This window comes from Anolis carolinensis, chromosome 3 (genome assembly GCF_035594765.1).
Source record: "Anolis carolinensis isolate JA03-04 chromosome 3, rAnoCar3.1.pri, whole genome shotgun sequence".
NCBI classification, from domain to species: domain Eukaryota; kingdom Metazoa; phylum Chordata; class Lepidosauria; order Squamata; family Dactyloidae; genus Anolis; species Anolis carolinensis.
The window spans coordinates 271,903,861-271,922,991 of NC_085843.1; the positions used below are offsets into that span (position 1 = coordinate 271,903,861).

Below are 19,131 nucleotides of genomic sequence, written 5' to 3' on the forward strand. Positions count from 1 at the left end.
CGGGAGGAACTGTGTGGGCTTTTGTTGTGCAACCTGTGTTTAATCTTATTAGCTTGGACCTCCATCGTCTTCTTGACGGACATTAATTGCCTATTCTGGACTGACGTTGGACTGACTGACTGACTACGACCTTGGACTACCCCTTCTGTGGCTTTCGGTGGAATCGGTGAACCAAAGACATCTGTACCTGGCTTTCGACCTCGGACCGGACTGGGACCCTGCTGACCGTTGCTGCCCTGATTGAAGCACCTGGATCCGGATTCTGTTTGTTGCACGAAGGAGTAACAACCTTAGTTACTCATTGGCAGCTTTCAAAGTAGCAGAGAGGAATCTGCTGCTAGCTTTTTATGTTTCTTTGAACCTTTGTTTATCAGCTTTTGTTTGTTCTATTTGCCAGGCTGAAGTAAGCATTTTCTGTTTAACCCGGATTAAACTCCTGTTTAATCCAGTTTATCTTTTGTGCCGCTTTTTGTATCAGCGGAGTCTTTTTTGTGTATTTTTACACTGAAGGCAAGTGTTTGCCTAGTCCTTTGTTTCATACGGGCACTTTTTTGTTCTGTAACTTTAATAAACTGTGTTGAACTTTATCTGGTGGCGTTCTGTCCTTGACACATTGAGCCCAGGTCTTGTCTGTTGGTTTCTCATTTGGGCATCTGGTTGGCTAATGGGTAAAAAGAGTGTTTTATTAGATCAACTTTTACTCTGAATATGCATGGTTTTTATACTCTTTGGAATGGTTCCTCACTCAGGTCCGTCCTCTTAAACAGCATTCCTGTTTATTAGAGTACATTTAGAAAATTAACCCTGGACGATGCAATATACACTGCCATCAACAGTAGCAAACTTCCTTTCAAATGACCCAGCAGCTATTATAGGCCTTAATTCAGGAAAAGCTCTGTTTTGCCTGCTTATTTAAACATCCATCATGTGCTCTCAATGTCAAAATACTGATATGGGCACCTTGCACCAATTAACTTGAATTACCTTTGAATGAAAGGAATGGCAGCTTTAAGTTCATATGGTGGTGGTGGTGGTGGTGGTGGAGAGATAAAGTGAGGCTGTCTTGTTTCAAAACCAGAGTCCTAATCACTTTAATGTGTTTTTATTGCAAACAATATAACTCATTATTCGCACCTCCAGCGTACAACTTGGATAAACTGCATTTTGATTGTTCTTTATGTCACCCTTATGTTTCTCCTGATTCCCAACCCAGCCACTACCCAGTAGACCTGTTCTCTGAAATTTCTCACAACAAAGGTGTTAGGGAATTTCCCCAAAATAGTAGAACATCCAAAAATACAAACAGGATACTTAACTGTGCAGTCAGCTCACAGCAAACAGAAAGGTGAAGCATTGTGTGGCTGCAAAAGAATTTTGAGCTTAGCAGCCAAAGACGCAGAGTTCAATTTTAAATTTACAAAAAAATCCCTTTATTTACAAATAAAAAGTACATTCCTTGATATGAAGGAATTGGGTCTAAGCTTCTCTCTAACTCCATAACTTTTAAGTTCCAAAACAAGAGGAAAAACCTCCAAACACTACATCCCTTCAAACACAGAGAGTAGAGAGAGGTCTGAGTGCAAAGATGGAAAAAGCCGAAGTCTTAAGCAAAGGCATGAAACCTGAAGAGTATCCATTCTACTTCACCAATCAGAATATTAACAGAAAGAGGGGGGGGGGGAACAAATAGATACATTCCAACAGGCAGACAAATATCAGTATGCTGGAAGAAGCAAAGATCACCAGCACTGAAGTGATGCTCCTACACCATCAACTCTGCTGGACTGGCCACATTGTCTGAATGCCCAATCACCATCTCCCAAAACAGTTACTGTCCTCCCAACTCAAGAACAGAAAATAGAATGTTGGTGGACAGGGAAAGAGATTTAAAGATGGGCTTAAAGCTAACCTCAAAAATTGTGGCATAGACACTGAGAACTGGGAAGCCCTGTCCCTTGAGCACTCTAATTGGAGGTCAGCTGTGACCAGTAGTGCTGTGGAATTCAAAGAGGCATGAATGGACAGTGAAAGGAAGAAACATGCTAAGAGGAAGGCACGTTAAACCAACCCTGACCAGGACCACCTTCCACCTGGAAATAGATGCCCTCACTGCAGAAAAAAAATGTGGGTCAAAAATAGGATTCCAATGTCACCTACGTACCCATTGCCAAGATATTACTCTTGGAGGGCCATTATACTCAGACAACGAGGAATCCCCTAAGTAAGTAAGTAGGTAAGTAAGTACATTCCAACTGACATTCAGGAGTCAGGGGGAATGGATTCCCTCAGAAAGCTAACAAACTGTTCCTCATTGAGGACTACTGATTTGGGCAGCATGAGGTTGACTTCTAACAAAAGGAAGTTATCACTGATCGACAGATACTCTGAAAATGTCAGCCACAGATGCAGATGAAACGTCAGGAGAAAATGCTGCTAGAACACGGCCATACTGCCCAGAAACCACACAACACTACAATGATTCCAGCCCTAAAAGCCTTCGGCAATAATATGAACGTTATCTAGATTTACTTCTGAAGGATCTGCTTTCTGTAAACGGAAATGGAAACAACACTACTTATGGTGTAGGCTTTCAATGATGAGTTTTGTTGTGCTTACAAACTGGAGTAAATATTATCTGAAATGAACTTGTAGGTAGGAATATGGAAAAATCTGTGAAACTGAAATTTGTACATGTTCCCATCTATTCTTATACACTAATCAAGGTATAAGAAAGAGAAAAAGTGGACTATGAGAAGAGAGATAGAAAAACTCAGTTATTCTACTTATTATCTTTGCCTCATTAGTGTGGCGTGCCTCAGCTTTGGGCAACCAAGGAATTAGAAGGTTCAGAAATGATTCATGTGCCTATTCTTAAATTACCTCCAATGGAATTTTCATCTCATTATTCACATAATAAACTGGTCATCTAGCATTTAGAAAAAAAATGGGAGCCTGAAGTCTTACCACTGAATACTGGCAATCAAATTCAAAATGAAATATATAGTTGAAAAACTGGGGGGGGGGGGGGGGAAACTTCATTTAAAAAGGGCAAAGAAAAGAAAAAGAACCATAATAATGTGCCTTGTTTTTTATATTGTAATGTTTCCATTTCCATTCACTGAAAAAATAATGTATTTTGTTTAAATTGTTGTAATTTTCGTCCTCGTGTAACCCATTTTACCTGTGCTTATAGAAAGAAATAAACATCAAAATAAAAGCCTGCTGTGAGGAAAGATAACTTCTAGTGGCTTTTAAACCTCAAATGGGATGTGAATTAGCTCTCCCAATGATCCCAGTTTATTTCACTTAGGGTGCATCTACACTGTATAATAGATGCAGTTTGACATCACTTTAACTGCCATAGTTCCATGCTATGTAATCAGGGGAGTTGCAGTTTGGTGAGGCACCAGCAAAGATTAAAGATTGTAAAACTACAAGTACCATGACTCTATACAATTGAGCTGTCGTGATTAAAGTGTTGTTAAACTGCATTATTTTTATAGTGAAGATGCATCCTTAAATGGCCATTTCTCATGAATCCTATTTTTAGACCCAACTAAAGAAAGCATATTGGATCAATTAGATTTATCTATGTATTGTTTCACCATTGGTAAAATGGATACAGTCTAGTTGAGATTAAGCAATAGGATTCAGGCATTTGGGTATTGTTTCAAACACTTCCATCTGAATGCTGCTCTCTGTGGCATCTGTAACAAACGAAATAGTTTGCCACAAAGATTACTTCTATTATATGGAGCCTTGTTCTCATTCACTTATAGGCACAAACTCCATGTAGGTCTCCCAAAGATATGCCCTGCACGTGTATGACTCACATCTGTATTGGGAAACAGGAAGCTGGCATATTTTACAGTCTCCCCACACACATTTCAGTAAATGGGGGTTATTGGAACATCCCCATCCTATCTGGCACATAGAAGCTGTTTGAGGTGCTCACCATGTGGAGGTCGTAATGTGCGAAACAACTGTAAAGGGAGTGATGATGGCTTAGAGAAGAACTGGGAGTGTGAAAAAGCTTTCAGTCCTATCCTTTTATCATAGCTTTTTTCCTTAAAAGCTTATGCATGAATATATAAAATCAGTCAAGGGAAGATAATGCGATAAAGTTTTGAGAGTTTAAAAGTCTCAGTGCACATTTGTAGCTGCTAAAAGCTTCAAAATCAGTATGCTTCCTACTATGGAATGTCAACATTCAACAGCTGTGCATTTAGTTTCCTTCTTTCATATTGTCGGCGGTGGGGAGGGGGGGGGGAGAGAAAAACAGCACAATTCTTTGTTATTTTTCACTAAAATAATTCTTGCAGTATTGTTAAAAGGGATATACTAAGCACACACATACTCCTTCACCGACATTCAGAAATCATGTCAGAAATATTTCAGTCTCTCAAGGATTTGGCGGGTATTATATTATGGATTGCAGGTGCACAGTCGTTTTCTGTCACATGTATGCACAAGTTAATTGCAAAATACTTCATGCATGCATTGCAATGGGAAAAATTAATTTGGATCCACGAGTTAATTGTTTTTCAGTGATAGTATCTTTAACACCAATCAAATATTAATTGTGAAGCAAACCATGCACCATTTTTGTTGACAGAAACGGCTCCTCTACTTGCTAGACTTTAATCCAGGCAATGACTATCATTATATAATATCAGATGCATTGATTTCACACCAAAAGTAATCTTAGTGTAACTCCTCCTGCCTAAAATAGGAGTCAACAGAAGACACAGAGAAGGAACATCTGGTTGCCCTTGCCAATATATATGTAGGATGCTTGTGGACTGGGAGATGTTAGGTCTTTTTCATTGTAATGGGCTGAAAGACTTTAATTAAAGATTCCTTTTCCCTTGTCACATGTTGCTCATTTCAGTGCAAATTCCCTGCTGACTTGTTATATCCCTTAATTTGATTATACTTATAGATCTATGGATACTTCAAAGCTGGTGGTTCTAGCAATTGTTTGAGGCTTATCAACACACATAACAGGCAGCATTCTCTGAAACTAGTAGCTCCTGTGCAATGAAGTCATGAATTTACAATTGGATTTACTCTGGACTTTGAAGCACTATCCAATGTCCTAAACCTGTTTGGGGAAGAGGTTCAGTTCCTTGGATAGCTCCTTTAAATTTCAAATTTTAACCTAGAGGAGCAAGTTGCTCCAAGTTGGACAGAAATTAGCAACTGGTATTAGCAAAGGTATTCCTAGTCCCCACACGAGATGGCTATTCTGTGTCTCCTGCTCTTTAGGAGCAAAAAAGAGGAAAGTCTCATCTCAAGAATAAAGGAAACTTAACACTCATAATTTAGATAGACAGGGAACCTAAGTCAGAGTTCTTATGGATGAAGTACATGAAGTCCTAGGGCTGTGTAGATATTTATATTTTCACTCACATTTGATTATTTTATATAACATATTCTTAAGGATTTTAAAATGCAAAATATTAAAGAAATTAAATTGAATAAAGATCTACATTCTTAGCTCAGCTTAGTATAGTAGAGTCTCACATATCCAAGACTCGCTTATCCAAAGTTCTGGATTATCCAAGGCATTTTTGTAGTCAATGTTTTCAATATATCATGATATTTTGGTGCTAAATTCGTAAATACAGTAATTACAACATAACATTATTGCGTATTGAACTACTTTTTCTGTCAAATTTGTTGTATAACATGATGTTTTGGTGCTTAATTTGTAAAATCATAACCTAATTTGATGTTTAATAGGCTTTTCCTTAATTCCTCCTTATTATCCAAGATATTCTGCTGGCCCGTTTAGCTTGGATAAATGAAACTCTACTGTATCATCAATGGGATCTTCTTGCTTTCAGTCCATAATAATTTATACTACACTGCAGGCAAGTCACATGATTGTTGGCTTCTCCCCATTACCAATATGACAGAAGTGAGTTATTCTGTCTTGTTCAAACCTGCTCAGGTGTGGTCTGTACTGTCTGTGACAGATGAAAGATTACATTCTATCTTGAAATCAGATTCCTCCACAAAGAATGTACCTCTTCGAACAGTGCTGTATAGTCTGTGGGAAACATAGCAAGGAAGAATGGGATGCATTTCTCACTGTGATTTGCAAAGGTGGGATGATTGCAGTAGAAACTTCTGTGACAATTGCATCCTCACTTTCATTACCCTCAATTTAGCCAAGTTGAAGTTTTAAAGCTTCTCTTCCAGTTAGATTTCAATGGGGAGGATTTTGCATGTTTAGACTATTGAATCAGTCAGACTTTTGCTCGTCTTTGCACTCAGTTCCATAAAATCATAGAATCATAGAATAGTAGAGTTGGATTGATTCTGAATAGTGAGGTAGAATAGAACGGTCTTGATTTGGACTAAATGATGTTTTTTTCTTCTTCGACATATTATCTTATGTTTAAGAGGATTTTAAAAACAATACTATGTGTATTTTTGTTCACCATTTGTACATTTGCTCTATATGCAAACATGCATTAGGAAGACCATAGCACTGAAAAGGCAAAAGCATAATCCTTGACATGAAAACAATATGAAATTTCCCCACTTACTAAATTATTTAATGAAAAAGTAACTGAATGCTATTACTTCATTACAAAGCAAAGTTACATTTTTTCATTGATTGCACAGCTCTAATATATGAAATGAATTCTTATTTAATATGCATCTTATAATTATATTGCCTGCAGGTAATTTTATTTATAATATTTTAATAATTTTGTGTATAAAATAAAATGTGTTTACACTGTCTACTTTGTCACTATATCAGCCATCCATATGGACCATTGTGCATTTTGGAGTGTTTTGGATTTCAAATTTCTGCATAAGGGATGCTTAACTAGTATTATGTTTCCTTAAAGCCCACTGGCATTTTCTTTCTGTCATTCTTCAAAATGAGCTTTAAAGATTTATTTTCATGCCTGCCCTGAGGAGAACCTATCAGTCAATACCAGCAATATATAAGTCAATACTGGTCTGCATGAACCATTGGTCTTGCTTAGTATAAGACAGTCTTCTTAAAATAATCTTTTATCTGCATCAGTGTTGTCCTCATTTTCCTTATTGTTTTAATCCTGCTGCTTTTGTGTTGGAAGTGGAAATTCAGATTTTTGTGGCATTACTCATAATGCCTGATTCTGATAGAAAAAAATATACATATTTCATAGATACCTGTCCATCAATTCTTGTTGTCTGTTCAGAAGCTAGGTGGCTTTTTTCTTTACTGAAGAAAGTTCTTAAATTGTGGTATAACCCAAATAATAGCTATATCTCTAGAAAATCCAGTGTCTATCCCTTTTCTGCTACAGTTCTGCTACATTTTGTTAAATTTTCAAAGAAGTACCTGTGTCAGTTTATTGCAGCATAAGAAGAAGGACGAAAGGGGAAGGGAGGTAAAAAAGGAACGTAACATTACCTTAAAATCTAACTGGTTTTTATTTTAGCATGAGCTTTTATAGATACAAATCCACTTCTTTATATACAGTACAAAGTAATATTAGGACCTTGGATAATAAAGCATATATAGTTGGATCTTGGTATCTGCTATGGATATCAAAATCTGTGGATTTTTTTGTGTCAGTTTTGAGGAATTGCAAGTCGCTTCTGATGTGAGAGAATTGGTTGTCTGCAAGGATGTTGTCCAGGGGACGCCTGGATTTTTTAATGTATTACCATCCTTGTGGGAGGCTTCTCTTATGTTCCCACTGTAGCTGACAGAGAGAGCTCATCTTTGCTCTTCCCATGTTGGATTTGACCTGGCAACCTTCAGGTCAGCAACCCAACCTTCAAGCCAGCAGTCCTGCCAACACAAGTATTTATTTAACCCATTGTGCCACCGGGGGCTCTATCTGTGGATGCTATGCTTCCATTATATTCAGTGGCACAGTTCAGTGGTATCCCTTATATAAAATAGTAAGTCGTGGATGGTTGAATCCATTGATATAGAATTTTTGGCTACTGAGGGCAACTATTTTTTATAATGTGTCCCTCTCTGTGTGTCTATTCTGAAATATTTCTGAAACTTGAGTCCTTAATACCATTCTGTGCTGCATCTGAAGAAGTAGATTCATATCCATGGAAGGTAAAGGTAAAGGTTTTCCCCTGACATTAAATCTAGTCATGCCCGACTCTGGGGGTTGGTGCTCATCTCCATTTCTAAGCCAAAAAGCCGGCATGGTCCGTAGATACCTCCAAGGACATTTGTCCAGCATGTCTGCATGGAGCACCGTTACCTTCCCACCGAAGTGGTATCTACTCACATTTGCATGTTTTCAAACTGCTAGGTTGGTGGAAGCTGGGGCTAACAGTGGGAGCTCACTCTGCTACCCGGATTCTACCTGCCAACCTTTTGGTCAGTAAGTTCAGCAGCTCAGAAGTTTAATCCACTGCGCCACCAGGGGCTCCATGAAAACCCATGCTAAAACAACAACATGTTAAAGATGCACCAATGTTTCTTTTTTCTCTCTCCCCCTCCCCCCCACCCCTTCCTCCCTTTTTTATGATACATGAGACATCAAATTGGTTCCCTTGTGCTTTTAATGGCATTTGGCATATTTATTTCTCTCTTTCTAAACTACCTTATAAGAGTGTTGTGATGATTAAATGCAATAGGGAAGGGGTGGCACTAAGGTTCCATGAAGGAAAGGGCTCTAAATTTAGAGAGAGAAGAGGAAAAGAGGGAGGGAGAGATGAAAATCAGAATGTTATTGCATTTAAGGAAGAATGATGGATCCCCGTTCTCATACTGGGAAAACGCACACACATTCAAACACAACCTAAAATAGTCTGATTCCCCCTTGAATGCATATAAGAACATAATAACACTCAGTCTCCTCAATTAGATGACATTTTACAGAGTGCTCTAAATGGGAACAAATAACTATTGGCACACATACAGTGTAGTATTTCACTGTGTGTATTAGTTTAATTTGCAGGGTATTTGCACAATAAGGCTGTAAGTCTGTTTGCCTTGCTCCATTTGATGGCTGTGTAAACACCAAAATAAAATAAATCTCACAGTTTTGTTTTGCTTAAAAAATGCAATTGCTCATTACCAATTTACCCCACAAGTACATGTTGACATGCTTCCTATTTCTTCAATGTATGGGTGGAAAATAAACATTTCCTCAGAACACAAACTTGCAGGGAAGATAAGATTTATCTTTGCATTGCTATCCTTTGGCTAAAAGGAGAAGGGTAGGAGAACCAAATATTTTTTCCTCTTTGTTCTGCCTAGTGAAGCTTTTCCACGTGTTCTAATGTTAGAGTCAAAGCAATCTTGCAGTTGAGAAGCAGAGGTACACCTTCGATGTAATCTTTGCAGAAGATCACGTTTTTACCTTGGGGCGGAAAGTGTAGGCACTGATGGGCAATCTTCTGTTAAAATCTTTTCCTGGTTGCTGTAAAATTTTCATCCCTGCCTGTCTATACCTTTGGCAATATGATTAGCCGGGACCTGACAGGGCTCAGCAGTGCTCTGAGGTGAGTACAGCAAGTTTCCAAAGAGCATTCTATTATTTTCCTGATATGTAGGACTTAGAAAAGTTACATTTTTGACTCTAGTCTGGGATTTAGAATCCAATAAGTGCTCACCCAAGTTCTAATCAAGCCACAATTTTCAGTAACAGAGCTGTAATAGGAAATATGCCAGGAACCTGGCATTTTCCATCCTTCACTTTGCTCCCTGATGTTAGTCTAGGACAGTGGTCCCCAAATTTGGGTAGTCCAGGGACTTTGTCACATGGGAAAATTCCCTGTCATAGAACAGAGCCCTGTCAGATATCATCACATGACTCTGTGCTGACTGTGTTGGTAAAGTGTGCTACGAGGGAGTGATCTGAACATGGGAGACTACTTCAGATAGGAAATAATGGAAAGGTACACATTCCATAGTGTGGTAAGCAAGTGGGTGATGTGGCTGATGTGGTTCAATGGGTGACAGATTCACCCCGTCACCCCACAATTTGCCCCACTGCCCCTCGATTTTCCCCACTGTCCTCTGCATCAAGGACCTCCATGTGATGGGGTCCCAGGTGAATTGAACTTCTACTCTCAGAAGCACCAGTCATTTTGTTTAAAGGTTAAGAAGAATGGGAACTGAAGTCCAAAGTATGTGAAGGACCAAAGTTTGGGAATCACTGGTAGGCTGTGTGTGTGTGTGTGTGTTATGTGTGTGTGTGTGTGTGTTACATACATACATACATACATACATACATACAGTAGAGTCTCGCTTATCCGACGTAAACGGGCCGGCAGAACGTTGGATAAGTGAATATGTTGGATAATAAGGAGAGATTAAGGAAAAGCCTATTAAACATCAAATTAGGTTATGATTTTACAAATTAAGCACCAAAACATCATGTTATACAACAAATTTTACGGAAAAAGTAGTTCAATACACAGTAAAGCTATGTAGTAATTACTGTATTTACGAATTTAGCACTGAAATATCACGATATATTGAAAACATTTACTACAAAAATGATTGGATAATCCAGAATGTTGGATAAGCGAGTCTTGGATAAGTGGGACTCTCTCTCTCTCTCTCTCTCTCTCTCTCTCTCTATATATATATATATATATATATATATATATATATATAAGAGAGAGAGAGAGAGCATAGCTGCCAAAAAAGCAGCAGGGGATTATAAGGATTCTCCCCCACTCCAAAAGTATTCTTTTTCTGAAGCTAGATGAAAAAAGCAACAAATTTCAGCTTAACTTTATCTACCATATACATGTTTTGTGCTACAAATTGAGCATCCCTTATCCAGAATTCCAAAAATTTGAAAAGCTCTCAAACCTGAAATTGTCCACATGAATAGCTGGATATACTGACACCGTTGTTTTCTGATGCTACAGGGTACACCAACTTTGTTTCATGCACAAAATTATTAAAAGCATTGTCTACAGTAACTTGGGGCTTTATTAGGTGTATATGAAACCCACATGAATTTCATGTTTAGACTTGGGTCCCATCTCTGAGCTATCTCATTATGTACATACCTGCAAATACAGGTATTCCAAAAGAGAGCGAGAGGGGAAAAAAAGTCACTAGGAATCCAAAACATCCTGCCTTTTGACTCTTTCACATTTGCTGGTAATTATGAACCTTGTGCAAGCCGCTTTCTTCTTAAAAGTGAAAGTGAAGAGACAAGCAGATTTCAAAAGGGCAAATGAGGGAGGGGGATGAGGAATTCAGTGGGAGGGTCCAAGGTAAGACAACTACTGTGTTGTCCAAAGCACATGTTAATTCAGCCCAGGAGATCAAAGAATGTGATGTCACTTTATAGAGAAACAGGTCAGGCAAGCCCAGGTAACTCAGGAAGGCAGGTTACTAATTATTCACCGACGAAAGTTAGGTGTATGGTTACATTGCTGCAGGAGGAAGTCAGGAGGTCAAACTTTCCCAGTAACTGACTCAACTGGTCACTGCCTGGAACTTGCTGAAAGAACCCCCTCTCCCTCTCTCACACACATACATTTTTATATTGAAAAAAATGGGAGAGACTGAAATGAACTTCCCAAATCCTCCTTTGCAAGGTAAGTGTGTGCAAATGGAGAGATCACTATTGTTGTCTGTGAGTATCAGGGATTATACTCGAGGATGTTACTGTTTAGCTTTCAGCAGCGACTGTCATACCTGGTGGAGCTTTGGCTTTCCACGTGCATGTGTTTTCACGGAAAGAGGGGAAACACCACTCCCTCTGTGTGATTAGTCAATGCTTCTATTTTGTTTTGTTTTTTCTTGGAAATCCTTCTTTGATTCCTAAGAAGCTGTAGAGGTGACCCTGCACAATTTTAACCAGGTTGCAACCATGCTATAGGAGAGGAAAAAATGATGTGAAGTTTCTAGAGGGGCAACTGTGTCAGCCTGTTGCAGGAAAAACGTGACAAGAAATCCTATGTGCCTCAAAGATTAACACATTTATGATGATAAAAATATAATTGGTTAGGCTTTCAAGTGCTTCGGGACTTGAAGGTTTAAATATTCTGGGACTTGTGGATTTTGCATGTTATGTTTTGTGGAATTCTTTGTTTTGTTTTGCTGTTGTAACATGCCTCCAAGTTAGCTCTGACTTACCGTGGCCCTATCCTGTAGTTTTCTTGAAAGATTTGTTCAGAGGTTGGCCATTTCCTTCTTGTTAGGTTGAGAGAATGTGACTTGGTCAAGGTCACCCAATGGATTTCTAGGGCTGAGCAGAGATTCAAAACATATTCTCCATTTGTAGAGCAATGCTTAAACCACTATACTGTACTGGCTCTGTAACTGTACTTCCTGAAATCTTTGTCTGCTTCTGTTTGTTTTAGGGAGAGTACACTTTAGCTAAGTATAGTATTCAGAGAGAGTATGCTTTCTCTTAAAGAGAGAGTACACTTTTATTTTCCAATAGAGAAAATGTTAATGAGGCCAATAAGATGAAGTCCAGTAAAATATAGATACTTGCCAATTAACTGGTGCCTCTTTCAGTGACATAAATCATCCAGTATTTACAGGAACAACATAAACGTAATTTAATATACAGTAGAGTCTCACTTATCCAACACTCGCTTATCCAACATTCTGGATTATCCAATGCATTTTTGTAGTCAATGTTTTCAATACATCATGATATTTTGGTGCTAAATTTGTAAATACAGTAACTACTACATAGCATTACTGCGCATTGAACTACTTTTTCTGTCAAATTTGTTGTATAAATTGATGTTTTGGTGTTTAATTTGTCAAATCATAACCTAATTTGATGTTTAATAGGCTTATCCTTAATGCCTCCTTATTATCCAACATATTTGCTTATCCAACATTCTGCTGGCCCGTTTATGTTGGATAAGTGAGACTCTACTGTAGCTAGATAGTCTCATCCTAAATGTCCTTGATTGAGTAGTAATCCTCACTGGAGGATACTTCTGAAGGATACCTATGCTAAAGGTCACATTCTGTCCTTTGAGATCTAAAATGTTTTTCTAAAGGACTGGCAAACTCAAAGACATGTTGAAAAATATATGTACAAGGAAAGGTAGGAAACCGGCAATTGGTTGAGGAGGAATCCAAAACCTAATCATTGGAAATTAAAACACCACATATGAAAAACATGAAGGAAGGTAATTCCAAAATTGAGGGACTAAGGGGCAGAATATTTCTTACTGAGAATTTGATCAAGTATTGAAGTTTTTTTTTTTTTGCATGTGTTGAATTTGTTTTCTTGCTTCCTGCCAAAAAGGCCACCTTGTTCCAGAAGTGCTGATCCATCACCACAAACAGAGGGTTTTGGAATATCCCTCTATTGGATTCAGTTGAGATCGATCCCAAAATAAATCTGTAAAGAATTGTATTAATATTACATTTTGCACTTCATGTTATTTTTCTTTGGTTAGATTATCTCTCCCCTTTGATTTAATCACTTTAGCTTTGCCATTATAATAATGTTGTCCTCCAAATATTCTAACTTTTTTTCTTCTAGTGCATCCTAGCTATTCATGGTAGACTTATTCAAGGCTATGTATAATGTACACCATGCAGCTCTTGTACATAACTGAAAAGAGAGAATCACTGAGTGCCTTAAGCAACAAATCTTCCTTGAGATGCTAATCCACAGTTTCATGGATCATACTATTTAGGATAATTACCCTTAATTGTTCTTTCTACTTGATTCATTCCACTTCTATCCTTAATCTCCCTTAGGTATGTAACTGAGACTATGGCTCAGCACATGGACCTTGAGAAGCGTGGGGGACCATCTGTCTAGTGAAGGGAATCCTTCCTTTGATCCCCAATCATTCTGTTTCAAGTTCCTTCTTCCTATCACATGTGTTTCGCTGTTCGGTTTCCCCCCAATTTTCCCCGTTGTTGCCCATGTTCAAATCCTTAGGGAAAACTTCAGTATCAAAAGTGAAGATAACTATGGACCTCGTCCCATTTGAGAGGGAAAGCAGAGGAATTTTAAACCCCTTTAAACCCCTTAAAGTCTTTCCCATGTTGTCCTTCCCTTCATTAGGCCAGTGTAATTTGAAACCCTTTGCAACTATCCCATCTTGCAAGGCTGTGCTTCCCTTCATTAGACCAGTGCAGATAAAAGTGACTTCACCAACATCCCTCTTGCTAGACTTTCCTTCCCTCCATTAAACCAGTGTTATGTTAAAAAGCTAGTAAGAACACAATTTCGAACCAAGATTGCTATTAAAGAGAAAAAGTAATGAAAGTAAAGTAGTGAGGAATACCCATTCCTTCAAGTTACTGAATTGACTCAACATGGGTAAATCTGTCAGATTCCATCACATGTGGTTTTTTTTTGGCTTTAGTGCACCAAAGGCTCAGAACACAATTGCTCACCCATGTTCTGAGCTTCCTCTTTTCAGCATGCTTCATCTCCATTTCAAGGACGATATGCAATGGTGCTGGAGGAAAATCCTGAGAGTGCCTTGGACCACAAGAAGATCCAACCAGTCCATAGTCCAGGAAATAATGCCCGGCTGCTCACTGGAGGGAAGGATATTAGAGGCAAAGATGAAGTATTTTGACCACATCATGAGAAGACAGGAAAGTTTGGAAAAGATCATGATGTTGGGGAAAATGGAAGGAAAAAGGAAGAGAGGCCAACCAAGGGCGAGATGGATGGATGGATGGTATCCTTGAAGAGACTGGCTTGACCTTGAAGAAACTGGGGGGCGATGATGGCCAACAGGGAGCTCTGGCGTGGACTGGTCCATGAGGTCACGAATAGTCAGAAACGACTGAGTGATTGAACAACAACAACAAGGCAATGGATGATGGACAGAAGTAGGCAAACATCATCTGATGGGCTCCAAGTCTCTTTGTCCTTGAAATTGAAATGAAGTGTCCTACAACAGGGAAACACTTCATGTGATAAGGTCCTTAGTCTGCATTCCAGCCATGAGAAAGGCACAAAAAGTTTGGTTCTTCAAAAAGTTGTTTCTCTCCCCCACCCTCATGTTCTTGTCTGGCATAAATGTGTAGAAGCTTTAAAAAGATGAGGAATATAGTTACATAGATTATTATTAAACATTGAGGCTTGGTGGCCTGTCAGGGGGACTTTGCTTTTGTTTTAAGGTGCACAAAGGCAGAAGGGGGTTGAACTAAATGGCTCAAGGGGTCTCTTCCAACCCTCTTTTTATTATTATTATTATTATTATTATTATTATTATTATTATTATTATTATTATTATTATTGGTTGTAAGAGAAGAAGAGACCCCTTGGGTCATTTAGCCCAACCCCCTTCTGCCCTTGTGCTGTGGGGGCCGGATAAATAGCTTCGATGGGCCGCATCCGGCCCCCGGGCCTTAGTTCGGGGACCCCTGCACTAAAATATGGTTATACAAAATTAAAGGAAGGTTCCAATCTCTCACAAATACACCAGAGAAGGAGGATCTCAAAAGCTGGTTCCATCTTAGCATGCCAGGCCTTACGTTTTTTTTGGCCAAACCCCCCTCTTGAAATATTCCCTCAATGAAAAAAACTACCATAACAAGGAGGAGGCTAGTTAAGATCCCTTCATCCAGAACTCTTTAGAGTTCTATATAAAAGTAGTTTGAATTTTTTGTTTAGGGGTGAATCGCATTGGTTAAAATCTTTATCTACACTTCAAGTATGCATCATTCAAATAAGTCAATAGAAGGAGAACCACTCTAGTTGTGTTGCAGGACTGAACTAAAGGCAAAGAATATATCTACTGTTAATATGCATTCTGATACTTTATCTATTTTCAGCATGAGTTAGAACACTTGAGTACACAGTTTGCAAACTTTTGTTTTTACTTCTTTTCACAGTTACAGTAAAAGCTCTCTCCACTTAAAGTGAAAGTCAGTTCTTGTCAGAAAATGTGAAAGGTAGTACCAATTCTCTCAAGCCTCTACTAATTGTTGAGGTTAAAAGCTGAACAGTACCAATCACCTGCCCATAAATGGGTCCTAGCAAATAAAAAAACAAAAACTTTAGTCTTCTTTTTCTAAAATATGAAAGTTCTTACATATTTGTTCATAATTAAGAACTGGCCTAAATGACGAGGAAGAAAAAAGACAGTGAGAAAATGGTTGCTGGTTATGGTGGAGCAGGAAAATAAGGAGTGTCAGGGGAGGGAATCCTAAGAGGAAGTTACCATAAGTACTGTGTCTAAACCCATAGGGAAGTAAGATATAAACTAGCAATTAGTGAATAAGAGCATGCAAATGTTGCTAAATGTAAGAGGCCACTTAAACCATAATATTGTGGGAAACAATGGCCTGAATTCTGTTGTTAGTGCTGATTTGAGTAGATGCATTGAATAAATACATTTACATAACAAGTGATACAATGGGTGTACTCTAGTCCAGACTAACCAGCAGGACTTCAACTGCTAACAACATAAAATGGCCTAACAACATTTTTTTTGCTTGCTGTGCATGGAAGACCATACTTGTGGATGATGATGTGGTGGGAAGAATGAAGTCTTAGCTATGTGAAAGTATTATGTCCAACCCTTGACTTTAGTTCACAAGACTAAGTGTAACATAAAGAAGACACTTACTCTATTAGACCATCAGTCATGTCTCAGAATCATCACTCAGGTGTCTATTGCAAAGTGTTCACATCATAAAGAAAAATGGCATATTTTGCATTGGGCTCTTAATTTGGCTTATATATTTCTTCCACAAACATCACTGGTCAGACAGAAGAGGTTTTTCAAAATCTAGAAAGCTGTTGTATGGAACCAACCTCTGCATTTAAACTCATGAAGATGTTGCAGTTGGGCTTATTTCTAAGCAGGCATGAATGTGGCTGAATTTTGTTTTTTAGATTGGTGGGAAAAGATTCATATTGATAAGACCCCACATTGTTTGGTCCCATTCCTTTCCTTTAACTATCAGTAACTACTGGAGCCACTGGTGGCGCAGTGGGTTAAACTGCTGAGATTTTGAATGTACTGACCAAAAGTTTGGCGGTTCAAATCTGGGGAACTTGCTGAGCTCCCACTGTTAGCCCCAGCTTCTGCCAACCTAGCAGTTTGAAAACATGCAAATGTGAGTAGATCATTATGTACCACTCCAGCAGGAATGTAACGGTGCTCCATGCTGGCCACATGATCTAGGGGGCGTCTATGGACAATGCCAGCTCTTTGGCTGAGAAATGGAGATGAGCACTAACCCCCAGAGTCAGACACAACTAGACTTAATCTCAGGGGAAAAGCTTTACCTTTACCTTAACTCTTGGAATATTTGTCCTCATACTTTTTTTCCAGAAGGAGTTTATACCCCTCAAAAAAAAAAGAAAAAAGAAAAAAGGATTTGGCACACCAGATTCTGGCTTGGCCTTAGGCCTGGAAAGAATATTCAAAACGAATTGGAAAATGATAAAAAAATGTTTCTAGAGAACTGAGAAGCCCTGATAAGAAAGAAACCTGGGCTGATGTGAATCTTAACAGAACTGGACTTATGCAAATTCCTATGTAGAACTTATGTGCATAAAACAGTGTTTTCAGCACAGGAAGAGGCAGAGTGTTTGAATATTTTAACAAAGGGGGTAGGGAGGAATGTTAACATTCCTCGTGACTTTCTTTGCAAAGAAAATTAATGAACTACAACCCTGCTTAGTATGTAGCATTCAATTCTATGTCCTGTTTTTCCTTTATATATAAATACAGAGGTGAGAGGTAGGAGTCTTGTAAGAAATACTACATGTCAGAAGGCAATGCTGAACACTTTACTTCATCTCACAGTTGGTGGTGGTCAATGCTACACCTACACACCTAAAAGCTTTTTTAAAATATATATATTTATTCGAAATGGCTCAAGGGGGAACGATTTTCTTAGATTCATTGTTGCATTTGCAGAAGTGGATGCATGAAGAGATAAACATCTTCTTCCCAAGACTGTCTCCTCAGTAAGAATTGTCCTCCCTCCTCCTTTTTATTGTTTAAAGGAAAAAGAAAACAAGAACTGTAGCTGCATGCTATGTATTAAGTGATTTTTTCCTGTTTGGTCATTCCTCAATGGGAATACAGTGGGGAGGATTGCATATCTCTATCAGTCCAGCACGGTTTATCATCTCCAGTTTTTTAGCTCTCCGTGGGATAAATTTCAGACTGTTTTCCTTTTATGTACTTGTGTGTTTACTTTTGTTCTAAGTGCATGTAGTGTATTAACAGTTTATCTAGGATTCTGAATCATTCTTGCATAGTGTAAATCTATGTTTGTGTACCTTCTTCTGAATATATTGGGCAGCCAATTGCAAACGTATTTGCTGCCTCTATAACACCAGTAAACCAGTGAAATATGCACAATCCAGTGTTATAGAACTTTATTTATTTATTTATTTACAGTATTTATATTCCGCCCTTCTCACCCCGAAGGGGACTCAGGGCGGATCACATTATACACACATAGGGCAAACATTCAATGCCCATAAACACATCAAACAGAGACTGAGACAGACAGGCGCAGAGGCAATTTAACCTTCTCCTGAGGGGATGTTCGATTCTGGCCACAGGGGGGAGCAGCTGCTTCATCATCCACTCTGACGGCACTTCCTCATTCCAGGTCACAAATTAGTTAAACTTTCCTCCCTACTTTTATAAGTGGTACCTTATTTCCTACTTGATAGATGCAAATATCTTTCGGGTTGCTAGGTCAGTAACGAGCAGGGGCTATTTTTTATTTTTAATTGACGGGTGCTCACCCTGCCACAGGCTGGCCTTGAACTCATGACCTCATGGTCAGAGTGATTTATTGCAGCAGGCTGCTCAACAGCCTGCTCCACAGCCCGGCCCCATTTTTTGTGTGCATTTTTTGTGTGTCAGGCGTGACTTGAGAAGCTGCTTCTGGTGTAAGAGAATTGGCTGTCCACAAGAATGTTGCCCAGGGGACGCCCGAATGTTTTGATGTTTTACCATCCTGTGGGAGGCTTCTCTCATGTCTCCACATAGGGAGCTGGAAGAGGCAGCTCACCCACTCTCCCTGGATTCAAACCATTTACGTGTTGGTCAGCAGTCCTGCTGGCACAAGGGTTCAACCTGTTGCACCATCGGGGGCTCCTATAGAACTGCATACATAATGATAACACTTACAGAACTCCACTTGCTGAATTGTGATGTTACATAATTTAGATGTTACATAAAGGAAAAAGAACTAGAAGC

At 38.8% G+C, this 19,131-nt stretch overlaps 1 protein-coding gene across 2 annotated transcripts in view; it reads left to right on the top strand.

Moving 5' to 3' along the window:
* The first annotated feature begins 11,029 nt into the window (after positions 1–11,029).
* Positions 11,030–19,131, top strand: part of naaladl2 (N-acetylated alpha-linked acidic dipeptidase like 2) — a 664,743-nt gene continuing 656,641 nt past the window's right edge. Inside the window, exon 1 of one of the 2 annotated variants that reach the window (XM_008106012.3) lies at positions 11,030–11,547. In XM_008106012.3, the coding sequence (XP_008104219.2) occupies positions 11,505–11,547 (43 nt within the window). In that variant the 5' untranslated portion in view covers positions 11,030–11,504. The remainder of the gene's footprint in view (positions 11,548–19,131) is intronic. The other variant, XM_008106011.3, reaches the window with a different exon arrangement.